A 24,698-nucleotide genomic window follows, 5' to 3' on the forward strand; every position below is an offset into this window, starting at 1 on the left:
GCCACTATCTTTGCCTGCGGGGCTGAGAACTTGCATTTACTTTAGAAAATCTCTCCGCACCTCACACATTAAATTACCTAGCGATACAGTCACTGTTATGTAGACAAATGCAGCAGCATTTTGCACACAGTAGGCTCCTACAAACAGCAATAAGATCAGTTAATTTGTTTTAGGGGACTCTTCTTCAGAAAGTGCCATGGGATCTTCACCTGAACAGGCAGCTCGAGCCCTGGTTTACTATTTTATCTGAAAGGCAACAGGTCTACCAATGCAGCACTCCATTGGAGTGTCCTCTTCGATTAGATTATGTACATAAGTCTTGCTGTGGGGCTGAAAACAGAACCTGCTGGCCCAAAGATGCAAGGACTATCAACTAAGCTGAGTTGCTACAGCAGCCAGTATGGCAAAGTCACTACGACAGGTTTCACTTTACGTGACATGGATCAATTTGGTTATTAATGGGATCAATACTCTTACACTTTAAAATAAAATTGACAAGAAAACCTATTCTTACCTTCAGATTACATAAGATAAAGTATACTCCTACTTCGAAGAAGAGGAAGGGAGTTCTCCCCAGTATCCTAGCTAATATTTATCCCTTAACCAACATCACTAAAACAGATTATCTTGTCATCATCTCATTGCTGTTAGTGGGACCTGGCTGTGCGCAAATCCGCTGCTGTGTTTCCCTACAGTGACTATACTTCAAATTGGCTGTAAAGGACTTTGAGATCCTGAGGTCTTATTTTCCCAAAACAGTAGCGGTGTTATCTGCATATTAATTAATATTCTGCAAAATATGCAAATTTAACACAGAAAGATTTTACAGATTTTCATTTCACTTAGACAGCACCCTGCCAGCGATATCTGGTAAGGATAAACTCTTAACATCCTCTTCAAAGGACTTAACGGATGTCACGACCTCGGTGAAAAATGTCCAGTTTGAAACTTGGGTCACCAAAGAGCTCATAAAAATGAATTATTGCTACGAATTAAACATTGGACGAGTTCTCTTTATTAAATAAAAGTTATTTGGAGCCTGGAATTTCCCTTCAACATAAGAATAACAGCTATTGCTGGCAGCTGTTTTGTAGCTAGAGGAGATATTCAGACTCAGGATTAACCAAGGGATCATATGACAGAGAACTTGTTTCAAAGGATCACTACTGACAACTTGTTTGAAGTAAAAAAACAGTAACACAAATGACTGCCCTACGGTAAGATCATTATCATAGTCATTTTCAACAATAGGCTAAAGATTACATTCTCCCAAAACAGGAGGCTACAGGTCGAGGAATTCCATCATTAATCACGTGAGCTCCTAGTGAAGGAGTCAGGCGCTCTGCAAAAGATTACCCAGAGCTAATGGTCCTCCAGATAGACCTTACATTAAGCAGTTTAATGTGTGTTTAGAGGCCAGGCCTGATAATAGTCTCTGAGAACAGCTGGTGCAAAATCCACAGATATGTCATAAGGCCAGTCACTCATTTTACTTTGTCTTTTTCCCTACACAATGGGAACAGGTGAAGCTTTGCACAAAACATTGCTTTTCCTCATTCCTTCACCAGAGTGTCCCATTAGTACTGAAGCATAGTAAAAATTAACCCATGGCACACTTTTGCAATATATTTGCAAGGCAGTGTTGAGGCATAACTGCTAGATATGAAATGTTCAATTTAATCCAAAATGATTTGGGAAGGGCTTCTTATTCCCTTTAAAATAAGCCTTGGGGAGTCATTGACTCCAGTGTCACTGTGTAAAGCACTTCATTAGTATTTTTTACTGTGGTCACTAAATATTGAATTTGTATGGGACTTTGCAAGTTATTAAGCCACAGATCCAAAGGAATAACTGCGTAAAGTGCATGTGTGGAAGTCTTTAAGCAGGTAGGAACAATGCACTGTCATGTCACACAACATGTTGGAGTACCACGGAGTAGTGGTGTAGAGGTTTAACCTTGAAGTGTTTATAATCTCAGCTTTACTGTTAGATCCCGAGGATCACTCCAGAGTCTGGGGACTGGGTCACTTTCACACACTTTGGCAGCATGAGGTCCAGGTGATTTTAACCCCAGGCCTCATCTGCATTCCCCCTGTCTCCACCCACCTCCCGAGATTAGCAGGGAACAGCAGCTGGTCGGCAATATAATTTCAGGCAGCAGGAGGCCACCAACCAACAATAACTTGTATTTATATAGCGCCTTTAACATAGTGAAACGTCCCAAGGCAATTCACAGGAGTATTATGAGATAAAAAATTTGACACCAAGCCACATAAATAGAAATTAGCACAGCTGATCAAAAGCTTGGTCAAAGAGGTAGGTTTTAAGAAGCATCTTGAAGGAGGAAAGAGAGATAGAGAGACATAGAGGGTTAGGGAGGGAGTTCCAGAGCTTGGGGCCTAGGCAACAGAAGGCATGGCCACCAATGGTTGGGTGATTATAATCAGGGATGCTCAAGAGGGCAGAATTAGAGGAGCACAGACATCTCGGGGGTTGTGGGGCTGGAGGAGATTACAGAGATAGGAAAGGGTGAAGCCATGGAGGGAATTGAATACAAGGATGAGAATTTTGAAATCGCGGCATTGCTTAACTGGGAGCCAATGTAGGTCAGCGAGCACAGGGGTGATGGTTGAGCGGGACTTGTTACGAGCAGACGAATTTTGGATCACCTCTAGTTTACATAAGGTAGAATGTGGGAGGCTATCCAGGAGTGCGTTGGAATAGTCAAGGACCGAATAAACCAGGACCAAAGGAATAGTCGGCGGCACTCAGCTAGGTTTCAGGGAGGGGCTTTTGGGAGAATCTCGTGTTTGGGAAGTGGGGGCGTGGAGCCAGCAGTAGGGGAGGCCTAACTTGCCTTGTGGAGCCCGGAGGAGCATTCCTGCTCATCTTGGCCCCACAAAGAAAGTAAAAGAAATGTACCTGTGTGGGCCCCTTCCTGCTGTCTTCACCTGGCGGGAAAGAACAATGGCTTCCTTGCTCAAAATAGCAGCTGATGATTCCTCTTAATCGATTGTGAAAATTCCTCAGTCACAATACTTGCATTAACCAGAGAAAAAAATTATCCACACAAAACAACAGTAGCAAGCACCCAGGGGACGGTCCAGCTTAGTTGTTTTGTCAAATTTATTGCAAGGGGCTTGGGTATAAAAGCTGAGAAGTCCTGCTACAATTGTACAGGTTATTGGTGAAGCCACACCTGGAGTACTGCATACAGCTTTGGTCTTCATATTTAAGGAAGGATATACTTGCATTGGAGGCTGTTCAGAGAAGGTTCACTAGGTTGATTCTGGAGATGAGGGGGTTGACTTATGAGGATAGGTTGAGTAGGTTGGGCCTATACACATTGGAGTTCAGAAGAATGAGAGATGATCTTATTGAAACTTATAAGATAATGAGGGGGCTCGACAAGGTGGATGCAGAGAAGATATTTCCACTCCTAGGGGAAACTAAAACTAGGGGACATAGTCTTAGAATAAGGGGACACCCATTTAAAACTGAGATGAGGGGACATTTCTTCTCTCAGAGGGTTGTAAATCTGTGGAAATCTCTGCCCCAGAGAGCTGTGGAGGCTGGGTCAATGAATATATTTAAGGTGAAGATAGACAGAATTTTGAGTGATAAGGGAGTAAAGGGTTATGGGGAGCGGGCAGGGAAGTGGAGCTGAGTCCATTATCAGATCAGCCATGATCTTATTAAATGGCGGAGCAGGCTCGAGGGGCCAAATGGCCTACTCCTGCTCCTATTTCCTATGTTCTTAAATCACATCACAACATGTTATTCTGGGATAGTTTTAAAACTCGTATAGTTTTATAAACCCGTTTAATTGCCTCATTTCACTTTATGGAAATATTTTCTGTTTCATGTTTCAAAGACAGCTGTGCCACTCAGTAACAATTTTATACATGTGCACCATTGACTTGTGAGCATACAGGAAAAAAATGGAAAATTATTTGAATGGATTTATAGAAATTGAATATTCGGAGGGGGCGGCAGTCTTGTAATATCTTGTATGTTTGTATATCAATGAATCAAGTAAAGACAAGTACTGTGTTTAAACATGCAGGTACCTGAAGTTACAATATCAAGTCTAAGTAGTTTAAAAATCTTTCCCCCCCCCCACCAACCAACCATTACATTTTGCTCATGCATTTATCTTGAGTGAGTGTGAACAAATGTGACGAGAGTTGGGATTTTTATTTCTGCTTGCTGCACCTTCTGACAAAGCTCTTCATGGGCCAGCAATGGCCGCGGGTGGTGGCAGCATTTATACCTGTCCCCAGTGACCCGACTATTCCCAGAGAAAACCATCTCTCCAGGTCATTCTCAACACCTCTGGAAACAGCAGCATTTACTCAACAGTACTTCTGCCAAAGTGAGGGCTGCCATCGCCTACAGCACCATGTCGGGACTATAACTAATCGGGGTAAACAGTGCAGCAGTAAGTCCAGGGAGCGAGCAGTGGTATAGTGGTTATTTTACTGGACGAGTAATCCAGAAGCCTCGACTAATAATTTGATAGTTCAAATCCCACCACGGCAGTTTGAGAATTTGAATTCAGTTTTTTTTTAAAGTTGGTATCAGCAAAAGTGACCATGAAGCTTTCAGATTGTCATAAAAACCCAACTGATTCACTAATGTCCTTTCGGGAAGGAAACCTGCCATCCTTATCCAGTCTGGCCTAAATGTGACTCCAATCTCACAACAAAGTGATTGACTCTTAACTTCCCCCTGAAATGGCCTAGCAAGACACTGTATCAAAAGAAGAAGACCCACTGCTACCCATTTATCAGGAGCACTAGGGATGGGCAATAAATGCCAGCCTTGCCAGCAATGCCCACATCTCGAGAATGAATAAAAGTAGATGTACATTGCACGCATGCACTGAAAGTGTTTCAACATTTGTTCTCATTCTGCAGTGAGTGTCTTGGTGGTCCCAGGATTAGATTCTGCATTAATGAAGGCTCTGGTCCGTCAAACATTAAAGATCTGTCCAGCAAAGTTACCTCAAAGTGATGGTTTACATTCAGCTCTGAAAATTCAGTGACTGTACCATTGTTGTGCTTTGCGGAAGCAGTTGCTCATGCCATCCTGGGTCAAATATAGTCTGTGTTGAGCCTGTGCGATTATTACCATGCTATATACCATTAGGCAAAGGGCAGATCAAAATCAATGGCCTGGTGAAGGGGGAAGAGCATTTCTTTCTTTCCAGTGCTCATTTTCCCTAATTCTCCTCCAGTGCTGTCCTACAGGCACTGACTCAACTATTTTAGTAAAACAAAAGATCAAGTGCCCCCTTATTAAAGGGGCACTAAAACCGTCAAATTAAACAAATGTACTTTTTAACAATAAACGGTCAAATTAAAATTTGGTTGCCAGGGGTGATGATGCACTCCAGTCCCTCCGGCGCCCACCTCTCACGGAAGGTCGCGATTGTACCAGTGGACACTGCGTGCGCCATCTCCAGGGATACCCTGGCTCGGATGTAGGGCACTGACTCATGCTGGGATACAGACCCACAAGTGCTGGCTGCTTCCAGTGCTACACCCAAATGGCAATTGCTTTCGGGCCCGAAATTCAGTACGGCTGGAAAGCTGGTGCTCCACCCACCTTTTTATGGCCATTAGCGTCAACATTTTTTCGTGGCTGGGCCACCCCATACTCGGCTCCAAAAGTGAGCAAATGGGTTCCAGCGCTAATGAACCCTTCCAAAGTGGAGTTTTCAGTAGTGTGGCTGTCTTAATCTGAGCGTTATCACCACTGAGAAATTCAGCATGCAGGTAAGGGTTTCTAATGAGCCAGCTGCTCCCTGGCCTTTTTAAAGGGCGGGGTTTGCAGCAAGGCCCTGAGGGGGGAAGGAGGTTGGAAGGATGGCTGGTGTAAGAGGTGCAAGGAGAGCCAACAGTTCACTGATATGGAGCTGGAGACACTGATGGACAGTGTGGAGGACAGAAGAAGAATACTGTTTCCTGACATGGGGAGACCTGGCAGACCGCCAGTACATAATGCATGGAGGGAGATTGCAGGGAAGGTGTCGGGCACCTCCATATATGTGAGGACACACCGTCCCAGGAGGGTGCTGGCCAGTCTGCACCCGGCCCTGCTAGGGTGGCAATTGGTCCACGCCTCCTAGCTCTGGGGCGACGGGGATCCTCCTTCTCCTCCTCCTCCTCCTGCACCTCCTCCTCCTCCTCCTCCTCCTCCTCCTGCACCTCCTCCTGTGGCGCTGCCTCCTCCTCCTCAGGTGGTGCTGCTGGCTCGACCTCCAGTGGCTGTCCCCTCATGATGGCTAAGTTGTGCAGCATGCAGCAGACCATGACGATAATGGAGACCCATTGAGGAGAGTACTGCAAGGTGCCACCAGAGCGGTCCAGGCACCGGAACCTCTGCTTAAGGATGTCTATGCACTGCTCGATGATGCACCTGCTGGCACAATGAGCATCATTGTATGCATGCTCTGGCGCTGTCCTGGGGTTCCACAATGGAGTGAGCAGTCAAGTGTACAGGGCATATCCCTTGTCACCAAGCAGCCAACCCCAATCCTGATTCGGGCCGGTGAAGACGGTGGGCACAGAATGAACAAATCCTGGCTGCTGCCTCCCTTGTCCGCTGCCTCGCTGCATGCTGCTGACGGTGATGCCTTCTCCTGTGTGCTGCCCTGCTTCTGAGCAGGTGTACCAGGTGTCACCCTCCCAACACTTCTCCCATCCTCAGCGTGAACCCTGCCAAGCAGGTCTCTGCAGCCTACAGGCCTCCACTAAAGAGTCAGACCTGAAAGTTGTACAAAAGTACAGGGGTATGTGCAAACCTCTGAGCAGCACTCAGCAGGTTGAATGGAGCCAAAACAATTAATAAAACTATTAAAAGATAAATACAGTGGATGCTGTAATCTTAAATAAAAATACAAAATTAATAAATCTATTTCCCAACCAAAGGGCCCCGATCACGGCAACACTCCAGCGGTGTCCCGTTGGAGCACTGACTGGAATACCTCGCGGGGGCACTGCTGGGAGAAGACTTACCTTTTTGGAGCTGAAAATCCCTGTCCTTACCGCTTTCCAACGGTCCGCTCGCTGCAGAGCTCTCTGCTGGAAAGTCTTTTACAGCGGCTTCACCGTGTTGTTTCCGGCGGAAGTGCGCACCGCTCAAATCCCCCCCCGTGCTGAATCCCCCCCGAGCTGAATATGGCTCGGGGAGGGAAAATCATCCCAATGTGGACGGCGATCGATTTTTTTTGGTCGTCACCCAAACTCCACGGTAGCCATCCCTTCAGGGACGGTGAATTTCGGCCCTTTCATGTCTTGCCTGAAGAGTGAGTGTTGGCTGACTAGTTGAGTGTGATCAGGTGTGCGTGGAGTGCCGGGCGAGTCGAGGCGAGTGCCGCCATTGTTGGGCCAACAGAAGAGTGGGCTGACAGAAAAACATGGTGGCCCATGGCGCAAACAGCCTACCCTTTAAGGGGAACCTCGGCGGCGGATGTCCACCAGCTTCTCGACCCGCAAAGCTGGCGCTGACATCGGCCGGCGCCATCCTCGCCTCCCGTGGGGCAATTCCCCCGCCGGGCGCAAAGGGATCGGTACGTACGGCGATGATGTCATCACCGTGCATGCGCCAGTCCGGGGCACAAATCACGGGGCACGGTACTAACAGCACAACGCCCTCCCCCCCCAAACCTCAGGGGCAATTTCCCTAGAGGCGTTATCAACCTATTCCCCGGAGATGCTAATGGGGCTATAAAAAAGGGCAATTTCACCCCCTTTATTTTAATTTAATTCAAATTCTCAAACTGCCATGGGGGGATTTGAACTCACTATCGCTGGGATTATTAATCCAGTCTGTTGGGTTACAAGTCTCACAGCATAACCACTACACTGTCAAACCAATTCAGCTAGCTGCTTGCAGGTGGCCAACACTCTTCTTTGATTTTACCGCCCTGCGGGAAGGGCCTGGCATTACTGACTCAGTGTTGTCCGATGGTTGAGATGAACATGTGACGGATTGCCAGGGTAAGATGGGTCCCGCCACACAGAATTGTGTAATATCTAATATTAATTTAGTGAGAATTCACTTAAGATTATGCTTAGTGGATTTAAAAAATGTTACCAAATTTGACAGGATTTTGTTTATTTCCCCAATTGTTTCAGTTCCCAGGCGGAATGAAGCAGCAGCATTTAGTCCTCTTCTGGGCAAGAAAGAAATCGCTATACAAGAACCACTTAATGAAGGTAGGGCTGTAATTTTCTTCTGTTGTTAAAGCTCTGAAAGCAGCTATCTGTCGGCACTTGATCATCACTGGTTTTACTGATGATCTAAATGTATACTTGCCGGAACTTCTCAACTGCGGCAAGGATACAAGATGGGCGATATCGGATTGGTCGCCCATTATAGACCTCGCCCTGTTTTCCTTTCCATTACATTACATCCTCGTTGAAATTGAAAGTTCCGCCTGCTGGGGTCAATTTAACTTTTGGGCAGCCGACCAGCTAAGTGCACTGCACAGAAGGCCCGGGCTTCATTCACCGCCGATCTGCAGACGTCAAATGAGCATCACTATACAACTCACCAGATTGGCAGTGAAGTAAGTCTGGAGGAGGGAGGGTGGGGGTTTCAATCATGGGCAATGAAGCCCAGGGCAGTAGTAGCCCAAATTATTTTTGTGGGGCCCAGAGGGGCACTATTGCCCATCTAAGCCCCACAAGAATAATTTGAAACTTACTTTTGCAACCTCGCCAGTCAAACGTTGGAGAGTGCTCCGACCAGTTGTGTCCTAAAATGGTCAGATATACGGCATATTAAAAGGAGCCTGAAACAGGCAGGCACTTCAGCCTCCCAATGGTAGGGCCCTGTAACATGTCAGCGGGCAGAGCGTCAACATTATAGGGTGGTAAGTCTACCAACCCTAGTTTGAGGCTGTTACCAGCCTGTTAATGCCGATTATGTCAAGTTAAAATCAACCCCTCTGTTTTCATGGCAAAAAAGTATTTGGTAAACCTCTTTTGTATGTTTACATGTATTGTATTGAAGCACATCAGTAGTGCATAATGCTGTGCGATAACAATCAAGAACAGCTCTTCTGGCTCAATTCCCTCCACATATAAAAAAGATTTGTCACACTTTTTCATGGGGGTGGGGCTTCTTTAAAATGGACAACTCTGCAATTTCTCCATCAGTCAACTTTTCTAGATGTGTCTGCCGAAATGAGGGGAACAGAGTTACTCTAAATGGGCTTTATATGGTATCCTATTAGTCCAACTCACTGGTCTACTAACCTGCTGCACAAGAGTGGCAGAAAATGCACCTATGCCAATGGAATCGTAGCCTAGCTCGGCTACCTGGGGGATGTGGCAATGGTGTTTTCCCACAAGGAGGAGCAAACAATTTGACATCAGCTTCTTTTTTCAGAAGCCAGGATGAAGGATCAAGGTTCATAGTGCAGGGAACCACCAAGGTGTAATAGAGAAGATGAGGTAAATTAAGAAATAGCGATGAGGTGGCACAAGACTTGGGGGCGCAAAACGGGGGTTGGCAAATCGGTTGCCCGTTTTACACCCTCCCGATTTTTCTTTCCATTCCGAAGTTGAATTGTACCTCTTTGGATTTTAAAGGCTTGATGACTGTAGGAGGAAAGAAACTGAGAGTGGTCTTGGGAAAGAATAAATTAGAGAAGGACTCTGCATGATAAGTCTTCAATTCAGCACAGTGGAGATTCAGGGCAGTGAGACAGTCTATAGGATGGGATATTTGTGGTTCAGGGGAAACGTAAAAGGCAAGTTCAGAGGAGCACTGGCCATCGAAGAACTGATGAAATAGAGAAATACCAGAATGGTTAGCTGAGCCTGTACTGCTGCTGGGCATCTCTTCACAGTGATAATAGCAGGGAGCCTTTTAGCTGTCAACTAGTTCAAGGCTGAAAAAATGTGTGGCACAGGGAACCTAAACTAGGAGAATCTTTAAATGTGAAAATGTAAATAATCTCTTCAGCAAAGATTTCCATACTAAAGACTTTTTCCCTTCAAAGTAGGATTTTAAAATAAAAAAATATACGTCGGTTGATACTGGTTAAATAAGAAAGTCTCTGTGTTGCTTTTCAGATATTTCCGTGGACTGCAGTTTTAATCAAGGAGTTTGTGAGTGGATACAGGACACAAAGGATGACTTTGACTGGAAAGTTGCTGATCGACCTAATGGTAATTATTTATTGACTTCGGGTACAGCTTATTGGAATTAAATTTAATTTTTTAAGTAAAAACATCACTTTTTAACATGTACTCAGTTGTACTTACACTTTTTAATGTCACAGACATAAATAGAGGAACTAATATAATGGGGCAGTTATTTTTACCATAAGATCACTTCCATTAATTACCATTTACCAATGCCAGAAAAGCACATAGGTCAGTACCTACGATGGCACCTAGTATCTCTTAAAGATACTGCTAAGCCTTAGAGATTTGATAAAAGAGCCAGGGAGGAGATGAGCAGGAATTTTTTTATGCAGCGATTGTTATGATTTGGAAAACATTGCAGGGCTATGAGGAAAGAGCAGGGGAGCGGGACTAATTGGATAGCTCTTTCAAAGAGCCGACACGGTCACGATGGACTGAATGGCCTCCTTCAGTGCTGTATGTTTCTATGAAATGCTGGTGTGATGACCAGACCTCTTTTTACACTCTGGTTTCCCTCTATTTACTTTCTCACAATCACTCTGTTGAACTTTATCTTGTCTTCCCTCTTCCCCTCCCCTCCCACAGCTCGAATGCTATTATGGAACTCCTCCGTCTTCCCTTCCTCTGACAGTGTACCAATTTTTAACACCCAAGTTTGTCACCAGCTGATCACTATTCTTTAAATTATCTCACATCCTCACCTGCTGCTTTCAACCTTGAGGGCGGTGTGAACCTTCCACTAGGTTTCAACCAAGAAGCATCAAAGGATAGATGGATTTCTAGTAGACAGTTACTACCTTGGATTGATTCCCTTTCATTATTTAAGGAAGTATATACTTGCATTGGAGACTGTTCAGAGAAGGTTCACTCGGTTGATTCCGGAGATGAGGGGATTGACTTATGAAGATAGGTTGAGCAGGTTGGGCCATTATTCATTGGAGTTCAGAAGAATGAGAGGTAATCTTATCGAAACATAGAAGATATTGAGGGGGCTCGACAAGGTGGATGCAGAGAGGATATTTCCACTCACAGGGAAACTAAAATTAGGGGACATAATCTCAGAAAAAGAGGCCGCCCATTTAAAACTGAGATGAGGAGGAATATCTTCTCTCAGAGGGTTGTAAATTTATGGAATTCTCTGCCCCAGAGAGCTGTGGAGGCCGGGTCATTGAATATATTTAAGGCGGAGAAAGACAGATTTTTGAGCGTTGAGGGAATAAAGGGTTATGGGGAGCGGGCAGGGAAGTGGAGCTGAGTCCATGATCAGATCAGCCATGATCTTATTAAATAGCGGAGCAGGCTCGAAGAATCAGGCGGCCTACTTCTGTTCCTATTTCTTATGTTCTTGTGTTCTTAACCGATGTTATCTTCCACTCACAAGGTGTTGGACATTACATGGCAGTTCCTGCATTTGTCGGTCTCAAGAGCAAGGTTGGTCACTTGAAGCTTCTCATCGGTGACCTGACTCCAAAGAAGGATTTCTGTTTAACATTTAAGTATCGGCTTGTAGGAGAGAGGGTCGGAAAACTACGAATACTTTCCAATAATGAGGATCCTTCAATCTGGGAGATGAGTAGAGACAAAGAGGAAGGCTGGAAGGTTGGACACGTCACAGTACCAGCTAAGAATAACTCCGAAACCCATAGAAATGTAAGTCAGTGAGCTGCTCGCTTCTTCTAATAAGTCAAATAGTTTGAGTTTTTGATTGATAGAAGAAATGAGGAAGAGGAAGTCACAGGAACATAGTTTTAAGATGTGGACTTCTGAGATGCTGATTTTCTTCACTTCACAAATTATGGAGAGAACAGGTATTCTCATGTTCTTCACTTCAAGACATTTCAGCTCCTCATCCTGCATGATTGGATATAGACAAGCATTTTCCAAAAGCCATTACAAAGACTGGGTGTTAAAAGCTCTGGTGATGGCCAGACAAGTAGTAATTTTTTTGTGAAGCAAAACTGATTTATGTTTTGAGATCACACAAGTCACCAAAGATTAGTAAGATGACAAATATCTCATAGGTTGAGCAGGTTGGGCCTGTACTCATTGGAGTTAAGAAGAATGAAAGATGATTTTATTGAAACATATAAGATTCTGAGGGGGCTTGACAGGGTAGATGTAGAGAGGATGTTTCCCCTCGTGGGGGAATCTAGAACTAGGGACCATAGTTCCAGAATAAGGGGTCGCCTATTTAAAACAGAGATGAGGAGGAATTTAGTCTCTCAGAGGGTCATGAATCTTTGGAATTCTCTATCCCAGAGAAATGTGGAGGCTGGGTCATTGAATATATTTAAGGTGGAGATAGACAGATTTTTGAACGATAGGGGAGTCCAGGGTTATGGGGAACAGGCAGGGAAGTGGAGTTGAGGCCAAGATCAGATCAGCCATGATCTTATTGAATGGCAGAGCAGGTTCGAGGGGGCCAAATGGCCTACTCCTGCTCCTATTTCTTATGTTATGTTCTTATGTAAATGCATTTTGCCTTGTGACAATAAAACATTTGGCAGAAAGCAAGTGAGGTAAGTAGATATTAATCATTCTGAGCAGACTGTTTAAATAATGCATATCAGAATTTCCCCTGAGGGATCCACGGAAAAAGCAAATACATCAGATCCTTCATTTGAAACTACGAGTGGCAGGCATTTAATTTTAAAATATTTCACAGATATAGCTCCTCAGTGGTTTCTTAAAGGGGCACTGTGTTTATGAAACAGTGTTTGTCAAAAGACAAGTGATGTGACAGTGGGGTAAATTTTTGCCTTCACCGCATGGACACTAATCTGGCAAAGACGGATCACCCGCCCATCATAGAACCCGCCTGGTTTTTATTTCAATGAAATCAATTAAATGAAAATCAAGGAGGTTCTGTAAAGTACGAGCCATCTACTCAGTTAGAACACCGTTACCATGGGAATGGTCCCTGGGCATCAGTTGAGAGGCGGGGCTCTGGTGGTAATCAGGGGTGGAGGTGGGAATTTTCTGGTCATGACTGAGAGGGAGCAGGAGTGGGGTGGGGGCGGTGCAAGGACGGCCCATGGTTTCCATGTGAGGCCTGGAAGAACCCATCTAAAATTAAATTTTTCAAACTTACCGACTGGGTTTCTTCTGGTCCTCAATTTGGCTCCCGGCAGGTCTGGCATGATGGGGAACTCGTCAGTGCTCCTCCACTCAGGCCTCCCACTCATATCGCAGCCATTGAGACCTGATCTGCACATTTAAAGAAGGACCCCGCTTTCTTCCTGCCAGTTTCCTGTTCACCTGCTAAAAAGAGCATATTAAGAGCGGGACACAGCAGCAAGGTGCAAGGGTTAAGTGACTGGCCTCATTTAAACTGCCTCCTGCCCGGTTTCTACCAGACAGTGGGAGTTTAAATTAGGACCACTGAATCGTACTGCACAGAAGGAAGCCATTTGGCCCACCGTGCCTGTGACGGCTCTTCAAAAGTGTTACGCTCATAATAAAGTGATACAACTGAGTACTGTATGCAATGAGTAGGTGTAACCTTAGCTCCTTTAATTAAGCTCCAGAGTGTTGGTACAGCATGGGAGGCCTGCTTATATACAGTGCTCCCAAGGGATGCTGGGATCCCTTGGGACGCCAACAGATAGGCCCTCTGGTGGTGGTATGATACAGGTTGCCAAGGGTTACATACATAACATCACTCCCGCCCAAAGTCAATAGTACACTTATTTACAGGGTGAGAGATCTGGGGCTTTTTGCTCCCTTGCGAATCATCTCGGTACAAATGCAGGTATGGGTGAGTTGGTTGGTTCTTCGCTGGGCTGCTGGAGAGCTGGCCTTGCCGGACTGCTGAGGATGGTGTGTTCACCTTCGTGGTCAACCATGATGTCGGTTGCCACTTGTGTCTGTGTTAGAGGGTCAAAGTTGGTGGTGTGATCTTCGGGTTGCTCGTGGCTGTTTGTGAATCACAATTTGGTTTGGTCCAAGTGCTTTCTGCACATTAGTCCATTGGCCAGTTTGACCTGATACACCCAACTCCCTTCTTTGGTTATGACCGTGCCAGCAAGCCATTTGGGACCACGTCCATAGTTGAGTACAAATACAGGGTCATTGACTTCAATATCGCGTGACAACTTTGCGTGATGGTGGTACATGCTTTGTTGATGCCGCCTGCCCTCCACGTGATCATGGAGATCAGGGTGGACAAGAGAGAGCCTTGTTGTGAGTGCCCTTTTCATGAACAGTTCGGCTGGGGGAACCCGGTGAGCGAGTGGGGTCTGGTGCGGTAGCTGAGCAGGACTCGGGACAGGCGGGTCTGCAGGGAGCCTTCCGACACACGTTTCAAACTTTGCTTGATGGTTTGGACTGCCCGTTCTGCCGGGCCATTAGATGCGGGTTTGAACGAGGCAGATGTGACGTGCTTGATCCCATTGCGGGTCATGAATCCTTGAATTCAGCACTGGTGAAGCACGGCCCATTGTCATTAACAAGGACATCCGGCAGGCCGTGTGTGGCAAACATGGCACGTAGGCTTTCGATGGTGGCAGTGGACGTGCTTACAGATATTATTACACATTCAATCCATTTTGAATAAGCATCCACAACAACCAAGAACATTTTGCCTAGGTATGGGCCCGCAAAATCAACATGGATCCTAGACCATGGTTTGGAGGGCCATGACCACAAGCTTAGCGGTGCCTCTCTGGGTGCATTGCTCAGTTGAGAGCAAGTGTTGCATTGACTCTAAGTCTGATTCGATGCCGAACCACCACACATGAGACCTGGCTATAGCTTTCATCATTACTATGCCTGGGTGGGTACTATGTAGGTCATGTATGAATGTTTCTCTGCCTTTCATAGGCAAAACCATGCGATTACCCCACAAAAGACAGTCCGCCTGTATGGACATTTCATCTTTGCGCCGCTGGAACGGCTTGATCTCTTCATGCATCTCCGCTGGGACACTGGACCAGCTCCCATGGAGGACACCATTTTTTTACCAGGGACAGTAAAGGATCCTGGCTGTAACGGGTGATTTTCGTTTTCGAATGCACCCATCACCAAGAGCAAGTCTGCAGGCTGTGCTATTTCCACCCCGGTGGTGTGCAATGGGAGCCAACTGAGAGCATCAGCGCAGTTCTCTGTGTCCGGTCTGTGGCGGATTACATAGTTGTATGCAGACAGCATGAGTGCCCAACTTGGATGCAGGCAGAGGCATTGGTGTTAATCCCTTTGCTCTCTGAGAATAGCGACATGAGCGGCTTATGCTCAGTTTTTAGCTCAAACTTGAGACCAAACAGATACTGGTGCATTTTTTTTCACTCCGTGAACACATGCCAGAGCTTCATTTTCAATCATGCTGTAGGCCCTTTCGGCCTTGGAGAAACTCCTGGATGCATAGGCGACCGGTTGCAATGTTCCCGATTCATTAGTCTGTTGTAACACACACCCGACCCCGTATGACGACGCATCGCAAGCTAGCACTAATCGTTTACATGGGTTATACAGAACAAGCAGTTTTCTCAAAAGCAGAATCTTGTGATTTCCCCCATATCTAGTCATCTCCCTTGCGCAGTAGCACATATAGGAGTTCTAGCAACCTGGGTAGGAAATTACCGAAATAGTTGAGGAGTCCCAGGAATGACCGCAGCTCCATCACGTTCTGTGGACTCGGCGCGTTCTTGATGGCCTCCGTCTTGGCGTCGGTGGGTCTGATGCCATCTGCCGCAATTCTTCTTCCTAACAACTCGACCTCTGGCACCAGGAAAACACACTTCAAGCATTTCAACCTGAGTCCCACACGATCTAGCCGACTTAGAACCTCTTCCAGGTTCTGCAAGTGTTTGTTGGTGTCCCGACCTGTGACGAGTATGTCGTCCTGGAAGACCACAGTACACGCAACTGACTTTAGCAGGCTCTCCATGTTCCGTGGGAAAATTGCCGCAGCCGAATGAATCCCGAACGGGCATCTGTTTTAGATGAACAGACCTTTATGCGTATTGATGCAAGTGAGGCCTTTCGAAGATTCCTCCAGCTCCTGCGTCATGTAGGCCGAGGTCAGGTCTAACTTGGTGAATGTCTTTCCTCCAGCCAGGGTTGCAAATAGGTCATCTGCCTTGGATAGCGGATACTGGTCCTGTAGTGAAAAACAGTTAATTGTTACTTTATAGTCCCCACAAATTCTGACCGTGCCGTCACCTTTGAGAACCGGGGCAATCGGACTGGCCCACTTGTTGAACTCCACCGGCACGATGATGCCTTCTCGCTGCAGCCTGTCCAGCTCAATTTCCAATTTCTCTCGCATCATATATGGCACCACCCGTGCCTTGTGGTGGATGGGCCGTGTACCAGGAACCAAGTGGATCTGCACCTTCGCCCCCGAGAAACTTCCAATGCCTGGTTAAAACAATGATGGGAACCTACTCAGAACCTGGGCACATGAGGCGTCATCGACAGACGAAAGTGCTCAGATGTCGTCCCAGTTCCAGCGGAATTTCCCAGCCAGCTTCTGTCGAACAGTGTGGGACCATCTCCTGGCACAATCCATAATGGGAGTTTGTGCACTGCTCCATCATAGGAGACTTTTACTTCTGCGCTGCCAATAACAGGGATCAGCTCTTTGGTGTAAGTTCTTAGCTTAGTGTGAATGGAGCTAAGCTTAGGCCTGTGTGCCTTGTTGCACCACAGCCTGTTGAAGGCCTTTTTTCTCATGATAGACTGACTCGCACCCATGTCCAGTTCTATGGATACTGGAATTTCGTTCAGTTCAACTTTTAACATGATCGGTGGACATTTCGTGGTGAAGGTGTGTACCCTGTACACTTCTGCCTCCTCGGTTTGAGTCTCTAGTTCAGCCCGATCTACCACGGATCGATCTTCCTCTGTAACGTGGTGGTTTGCAGCTCATCTGCACATTCATTGGAGGCGTCCCATTGTTCCACAGCCTTTGCACACATAGTGTTTGAAGCGGCATTGATGGGCTCGATGATCACCTCCACAGCGCCAACAAGATGTTAACTGCCTTGCATCAACGATTGATGGCGGACTCTGGGTCATCTGAGGTTGTGCAGCTGCCGGTGTGTACGTACTGCCATAAGCATTCCTGCCTGAAAACGACGTTACTTTGTGTACAGTACTAGCCGAAACCTCTTTATGCTGCAAAATTTGTTTGGTGTTATCGCTGGTGGACATAAATGCCTGGGCTATCGTTATGGCTTTGCTCAGATTTGGTGTTTCAACAGTCAATAGTTTATGAAGGATAACCTCATGGCCAATGCCAAGCACAAAAAAGTCTCTTAGCATTTGTTCAACGAATCTATCAAATTCGCAATGTCCAACAAGGTGCCTTAATCTGCGACATAGCTCGCCACTTCTTGGTCTTAAGACCGTTGACACATGTAGAACCGATACCTTGCCATCAAAACGCTTTCCTTTGGATTTAGGTGCTCTCGGAGCTACGTTCACAGTTCTTCATAGGATTTGGTTGTTGGTTTCACCGGAGTTAGAAAATTGTTGTACCACAGACGGTAAGGAGGATCGCCCTTCATTTGGCAGCGTCTTCATTCCCTTCCATGCTCATTGGCCACGTAGTATTGGTCGAGTCACTCCACAAAGGCCTTCCAATCGTCCCCTTTGGAGAATTTCTCCACCATACCAACAGTTCTTTGCATTTTCGCATGCTTCTTTGTTATTTCGTCGCCAATTGTTATGCTCATAATAAAGTGATACAACTGAATACTGTATGCAATGAGTAAGTGTGACCTTAGCTCCTTTAATTAAACTCCAGAGTGTTGATACAGCATGGGAGGCCTGCTAATATACAGTACTCCTAAGGGATGCTGGGATCCCTTGGGACTCCAACAGGTAGGCCCTCTGGTGGTGGTTTGATACTGGTTGCCAAGGGGTACATACATAACAGAAAGATCTATCATAGAAACATAGAAACATAGAAAATAGGTGCAGGCGTAGGCTGTTCGGCCCTTCGAGCCTGCATCACCATTCATAAGAACATAAGAACATAAGAATTAGGAACAGGAGTAGGCCATCTAGCCCCTTGAGCCTGCTCCGCTATTCAAAAAGATCATGGCTGATCTGGCCGTGGACTCAGTTCCACTTACCCGCCCGCTCCCCATAACCCTTAATTCCCTTATTGGTTAAAAATCTATCTATCTGTGATTTGAATACATTCAATGAGCTCGCCTCAACTGCTTCCTTGGGCAGAGAATTCCACAGATTCACAACCCTCTGGGAGAAGAAATTCCTTCTCAACTCGGTTTTAAATTGGCTCCCCTGTATTTTGAGGCTGTGCCCCCTAGTTCTAGTCTCCCCGACCAGTGGAAACAACCTCTCTGCCTCTATCTTGTCTATCCCTATTATTTTAAATGTTTCTATAAGATCATCCCTCATCCTTCTGAACTCCAACAAGTAAAGATCCAGTCTTCTCAATCTATCATCATAAGGTAACCCCCTCATCTCCGGAATCAGCCTAGTGAATCGTCTCTGTACCCCCTCCAAGGCGAGTATATCCTTCCTTAAGTAAGGTGACCAAAACTGCATGCAGTACTCCAGGTGCGGCCTCACCAATACCCTATACAGTTGCAGCAGGACCTCCCTGCTTTTGTACTCCATCTCTCTCGCAATGAAGGCCAATATTCCATTCACCTTCCTGATTACCTGCTGCACCTGCAAACTAACTTTTTGGGATTCATGCACAAGGACCCCCAGGTCCCTCTGCACCGCAGCATGTTGTAATTACTCCCCATTCAAATAATATTCCCTTTTACTGTTTTTTTTTCCCAAGGTGGATGACCTCACATTTTCCGACATTGTATTCCATCTGCCAAACCTTAGCCCATTCGCTTAACCTATCTAAATCTCTTTGCAGCCTCTCTGTGTCCTCTACACAACCCGCTTTCCCACTAATCTTTGTGTCATCTGCAAATTTTGTTACACTACACTCTGTCCCCTCTTCCAGGTCATCTATGTATATTGTAAACAGTTGTGGTCCCAGCACCGATCCCTGTGGCACACCACTAACCACCGATTTCCAACCCGAAAAGGACCCATTTATCCCGACTCTCTGCTTTCTTTATGCCAGCCAATTCTCAATCCATGCTAATACATTTCCTCTGACTCCGCGTACCTTTATCTTCTGCAGTAATCTTTTGTGTGGCACCTTATCGAATGCCTTTTGGAAATCTGAATACACCACATCCATCGATACACCTCTATCCACCATGCTCGTTATATCCTCAAAGATTCAATAAGATCATGGCTGATCATTCACCTCAGTACCCCTTTCCCGCTTTTTCTCCATACCCCTTGATCCCTTTAGCCGTAAAGGCCATATCTAACTCCCTCTTGAATATATCCAATGAACTCGCATCAACAATTATCTGTGGTAGGTAATTCCACAGGTTAACAACTCTTGATTGAAGAAGTTTCTCCTCATCTCAGTCCTAAATGGCTTACCCCTTATCCTCAGATTATGTCCCCTGGTTCTGGACTTCCCCAACATCGGGAACATTCTTCCTGCATCTAACCTTCTTTCTGCATCAGTCCCGTCAGAATTTTATATGTTTCTATGAGATCCCCTCTCATCTTTCTAGACTCCAGTGAATACAGGCCCAGTCGATCAAGTCTCTCCTCATATGTCAGTCCTGCCATCCCGGGAACCAGTCTGGTGAACCTTCGCTGCACTCCCTCAATAGCAAAAACGTTCTTCCTCAGATTAGGAGACCAAAACTGAACACAATATTCCAGGTGAGGCCTCATTAAGACCCTGTACAACTGCAGTAAGACCGCCCTGTTCCTATACTCAAATCTCCTAGCTATGAAGGCCAACATACCATTTGCCTTCTTCACCGCCTGCTGTATCTGCATGCCAACTTTCAATGACTGATGTATCATGACACCCAGATCTAGTTGCACCTCCCCTTTTCCTAATCTGCTGCCATTCAGATAATATTCTGCCTTCGTGTTTTCGCCACCAAAGTGGATAACCTCACATTTATCCACATTATACTGCATCTGCCATGCGTTTGCCCACTCACCTAATCTGTCCAAGTCACCCTGCAGCTTTTTAGCAGCCTTCTGACAGCTCACACCGCCACCCAGCCTAGTGCCATCTGCAAACTTGGAGATATTACACTCAATTCCTTCTTCCAAATCATTAATGTATATTGTAAATAGCTGGGGTCCCAGCACTGAGCCCTGCGGCACCCCACTCTGCCTGCCATTCTGAAAGGGACCCGTTTATCCCGACTCTATGCTTCCTGTCTGCCAACCAGTTCTCTATCCCACGTCCCCAATACAATGTGTTTTAATTTTGCACACCAATCTCTTGTGTGGGACCTTGTCAAAAGCCCTTTGAAAGTCCAAATACACCATATCCACTGGTTCTCCTTTGTCCATTCTACCTGTTACATCCTCAAAAAATTCTAGAAGACTTGTCAAGCAGGATTTCCCTTTCATAAATCCATGCTGACTTGGACCGATCCTGTCACTGCTTTCCAAATGCGCTGCTATTTCATCTTTAATAATTGACTCCAACATTTTCCCCACGACTGATGTCAGGCTAACCGGTCTATAATTACCCGTTTTCTCTCTCCCTCCTTTCTTAAAAATATGACATCCAATTAGTCCCACTCTCCTGCTCTATCCCCACGGGCCTGAAGGTTTGGAAAGGACTGTTTGTAGTGTTTCTTTAATCAGCCCACCCTGAGCTGTTAGTATCCATATCCTGAGAGATATGCAAAATGCTGGGAATGTTGATTTAAAATTACACATGGCCCACAAGGCTGCGTGATATGCATACATAGTCCATAAAGACGAATAGCCCTAGATTCAATGTCAAACAACACTTCAGATATTTATGAATAGTCAAACTATTATATTTCTATAATTGCCTGAACTCTGTTTCTTTTTCCCAAAGCAAGAAAGAAAGACTTACATTTATATAGCATCTTTCACGACCACCAGTCATCTCAAAGCACTTTACAGCCAATGAAGTAGTTTTGGAGTGTAGTCACTGTTGTAATGTGGGAAACACAGCAGCCAACTTGCGCACAGCAAACTGCTACAAACAGCAATGTGATAATGACCATATAATCTGTTTTTGTTATGTTGATTGAGGGATAAATATTGGCCAGGACACCACCTTGTGGAATTTTACTGGGAACCATGGAAAGTGATTCTCCAGCTGTATCTGATATGTTCTGCGGCAACAAGAATTTAATTTTGTTAACATGTATCATGCCACAAAATGCATATATTTGTACAGTCACACATTATAATAGTTAGTTAAGAAACTGGAACAGAATTATACTTCCAACTGAAGCTGAGCAATATTTTTACAACACTTTATCCTACATTCGTTTTATCCTACATACAATTGGAAAACAAAAGTGCTTCTTTTTTAAAAATGTAACCCGACATTTAGTGTGTATGTTCAGCCCCAATGTTTATGGGGAGGCGGGGAGGGTGCAGGAAGGCTGAAATCGGCCAAAGAACCCACAAGGCTGGGGACACAGAGGGCCTGTCGATCTTAATGGCAGGGCCTCATTAATATATTGTAATGCTGCCTCCCATCCAACAGCTGGCCAAATGGACAGCCTGGTCGGCGAGTGGGAGGGAACACCAGCAGCAAGAGGCCACAGCCGGAGACCCAAGGGAGCATCAGCTCTAGTCAGTGATCAGGAGAGCTGGAGGGAGGCCTGAGAATGGGGTGGAGGGGAGGAATAGTGAAGCCAAAGATTTCCTTGTGAGGCCTGGGGGGAACGCCCCTGCTCCTCCTGGACTACAAGGAGTGCTGAAAGAGCTACTTACCTTGGGGAGTCAGCAGCTCCTGCCTCGGATCTGCTGCCGGGAATCCCACAGTTTGGTTCTCCCCTTCATTTACTTTTAAATTTAAGTCACAGCACCGATGATGTCATCAGGCCGCGAGTTTGGAATGTTAATTAAGACCCCGCCTGCATTTTGCGGGAGTATCGCTCATCATCTGATTTCACTTTAAAATTTAAAGGGGCAAGAATGCGGTCGGGCTGGGGTTGTGTTATCGGACCAGGATATTTATCATCCTGATCCTCTCCCACCCGGCGATGGGGTGAGGGTTAAAATCAAGGTCTTTGATGCTGTAGACTGCACAGAAGCACAGTGTATTGAACCTCTAAGACCCTGATTTGCAGAATAATAAATGGTGTGTTCGCTCCTACAATTTCTCATTTGATCATTCTAGATCATATTTATGACATCAATGGGGTTGAGCCAAGGCCTGGCACTTTACTTATGGATGCAGAAGAACAAAATAAATCATAATGTTAGTCATCCAGAACAATCTTGCTCAATTCCTCAGAGCAACTGTTAGAGCAGCATTGGCGGAAACCAGAAGGCAGGGTTTTTTAAAAATTCATTCTTGGGATATTGACATTGCTGGCAAGACCAACATTTATTGCCCACCCATCATTGCCCTGGGAAGATGATGGTGGGCCTTTTTGTTGAACTGCTGTAATCAGTGTTTGTAGTGGTTTGAGGGTTTTTATGACAATCAGACTACTTCATGTTCACTTTTACAGACATTAGCCTTTTTTTTAATTTTCAATGTTTTAAAAACTGAATTCAAATTCTTAAACTGCCATGGTGGGATTTGAACTCATGTTCTCTGGATCATTCGTCCAGGCCTACTAGATCGGCATCTGGATTATTAGTCCAGGCCTACTAGACCGGCATCTGGATTATTAGTCCAGGCCTACTAGACCGGCATTTGGATTATTAGTCCAGGCCTACTAGACCGGCATCTGGATTATTAGTCCAGGCCTACTAGACCGGCATCTGGATTATTAGTCCAGTAACATAACCAGCCGACTGCGATGGTTCGGGTACATTTCAAAAATAGGAACAGCTAGTATACCTTTCGTGGCCCTGCACATGGAACAAGAAGTCGAGAAAGGCCAAGGAAGCACTGGATAGTCAACGTCAAGAGTCACTTGTCATAGAAAGGGGGACAGATGATTGAAGTGACTGGGCTAGTTCAGAACCAACAACAATGGAGTGAATTCAATCATTGCTCCTGAGCAGACGGACGGGAATTTAGTATTAGTAGGAGTAGTGACAGCACCACTATGTGAGCTGTGGTTGGTTAGTGGTGAGGTATAGAAATTCCTAAATGGGAAGAGATCGAACACACAGCATTAAGGGGAAAATATTTGTTATCACTTATGACTTATGCATTTACATTTTTTCTTTTTAACTAATGATCTTGTAGATTGTCTTTGAAGCAGAGCGTGGAAAGGGCAGAATTGGAGAAATTGGATTGGACAATGTTATTCTGATCTCTGGACCTTGCCAAGAAGAGACCTCAAAGAATGATAACTGAGAGACATACATTAAATTTAAAACTCCTGAATTCTTTGGCCTGCAAACATGTGAGAGCACTACAACCTACTTCAGACCAGACTGTTCTCCAGCATATAAAATATGACATTTTTGCAGTGAAGTACTCATATTCTGGTGCCTACATTTCTTTGGCATTGCAGGATTTTTACACTCAAGGTTGTGGCATTAACTATTACAAGCATCTTATTGTATGTTTCCTAACTGTACAATTGTAATGTTGTTGTATCAGTGTAGCCAAGGTGCTATGTATATCAGGTATGCACTCTCCCAGTGATCTTAAAACTAACTACTCACCTGCCAGTTCTTTTACTTGGCCCATTGAATATTCTGTTTTTTAATTGGTTTTTATTGTCATGGGTCATTGACAACAGTATTTTGTCCAATGCTATACTATATGCTAACCAAGCAACGTGATTAAGCACAAGGCTTTTGTAAATGTAAATGTATTAAAAAAAGTACTCTATGATATTTGAAAAATAATAACAATATAATTTTGAAAATTGACATAGCCATTATCTTCAGGGTTTGAAGCCATTTCCCTTGGTTTTTGATTAAACAGTGGTTCCTCGATTCTTCTCTACAATGCCTGGGGAAAGTTAAGTTTCTGGACATGACAGAGAGGAAAAGGGGGCGAAGACTCTTATGTCAGGTCTGCACCCTCCTTGATGTTGCCCCAGGATTTCCAGGGCTTCCACAAATGGAAGATCTTGGCCAACATCTACAATAGATGCAGGCCCAGCATATCCATCTAGAGATCTAAAGGGGCATTCCCGATCCTCTTGCCTCAACCTCCTTTTCCAATGACCAAGGGATGCCCATTTCCAGTGATGCCCCAAGAAGCTGGTGATGCCCTTTGTGTCTGAGACCCCCTCAGATCAGACAAACTGAGGCAGTCTACCAGCAAAGTGAAGAGGGCCCAAAAGTAGGACTAAGCTTTTATTTCAGGTACCTACAAGATATTTGGGCCTGGGGACCTTCCATCCACTAACAGCAGCCAGTAGGATCCCAATAGCCAGTAGGCCCGGATAGTCAGAGAAACATCAAGGGCCAATGTGTTTAATGGTGGGAAAATCAAAGTTCTTCAGAAAATCAGTGTGAATAGGCCACTTTAATATGATGGCTAAATCACTATCTGTACCTCTATAACTTCAGTGTTCTGTACCAGTGTTCAATTTTGAT

At 45.3% G+C, this 24,698-nt stretch overlaps 1 protein-coding gene across 1 annotated transcript in view; it reads left to right on the forward strand.

Annotated features, from left to right (window-relative positions):
* The window catches only part of egfl6 (EGF-like-domain, multiple 6), a 91,969-nt gene extending 68,470 nt beyond the window's left edge, over positions 1-23,499 (forward strand). The window contains exons 10-13 of the mRNA XM_070893041.1: positions 8,145-8,225; positions 10,092-10,187; positions 11,548-11,816; positions 23,389-23,499. Of these exons, the coding sequence (XP_070749142.1) occupies positions 8,145-8,225; positions 10,092-10,187; positions 11,548-11,816; positions 23,389-23,499 (557 nt within the window). The remainder of the gene's footprint in view (positions 1-8,144; positions 8,226-10,091; positions 10,188-11,547; positions 11,817-23,388) is intronic.
* The last annotated feature ends 1,199 nt before the right edge of the window (positions 23,500-24,698 follow it).

This window comes from Pristiophorus japonicus, chromosome 11 (genome assembly GCF_044704955.1).
Source record: "Pristiophorus japonicus isolate sPriJap1 chromosome 11, sPriJap1.hap1, whole genome shotgun sequence".
Taxonomy (NCBI): domain Eukaryota; kingdom Metazoa; phylum Chordata; class Chondrichthyes; family Pristiophoridae; genus Pristiophorus; species Pristiophorus japonicus.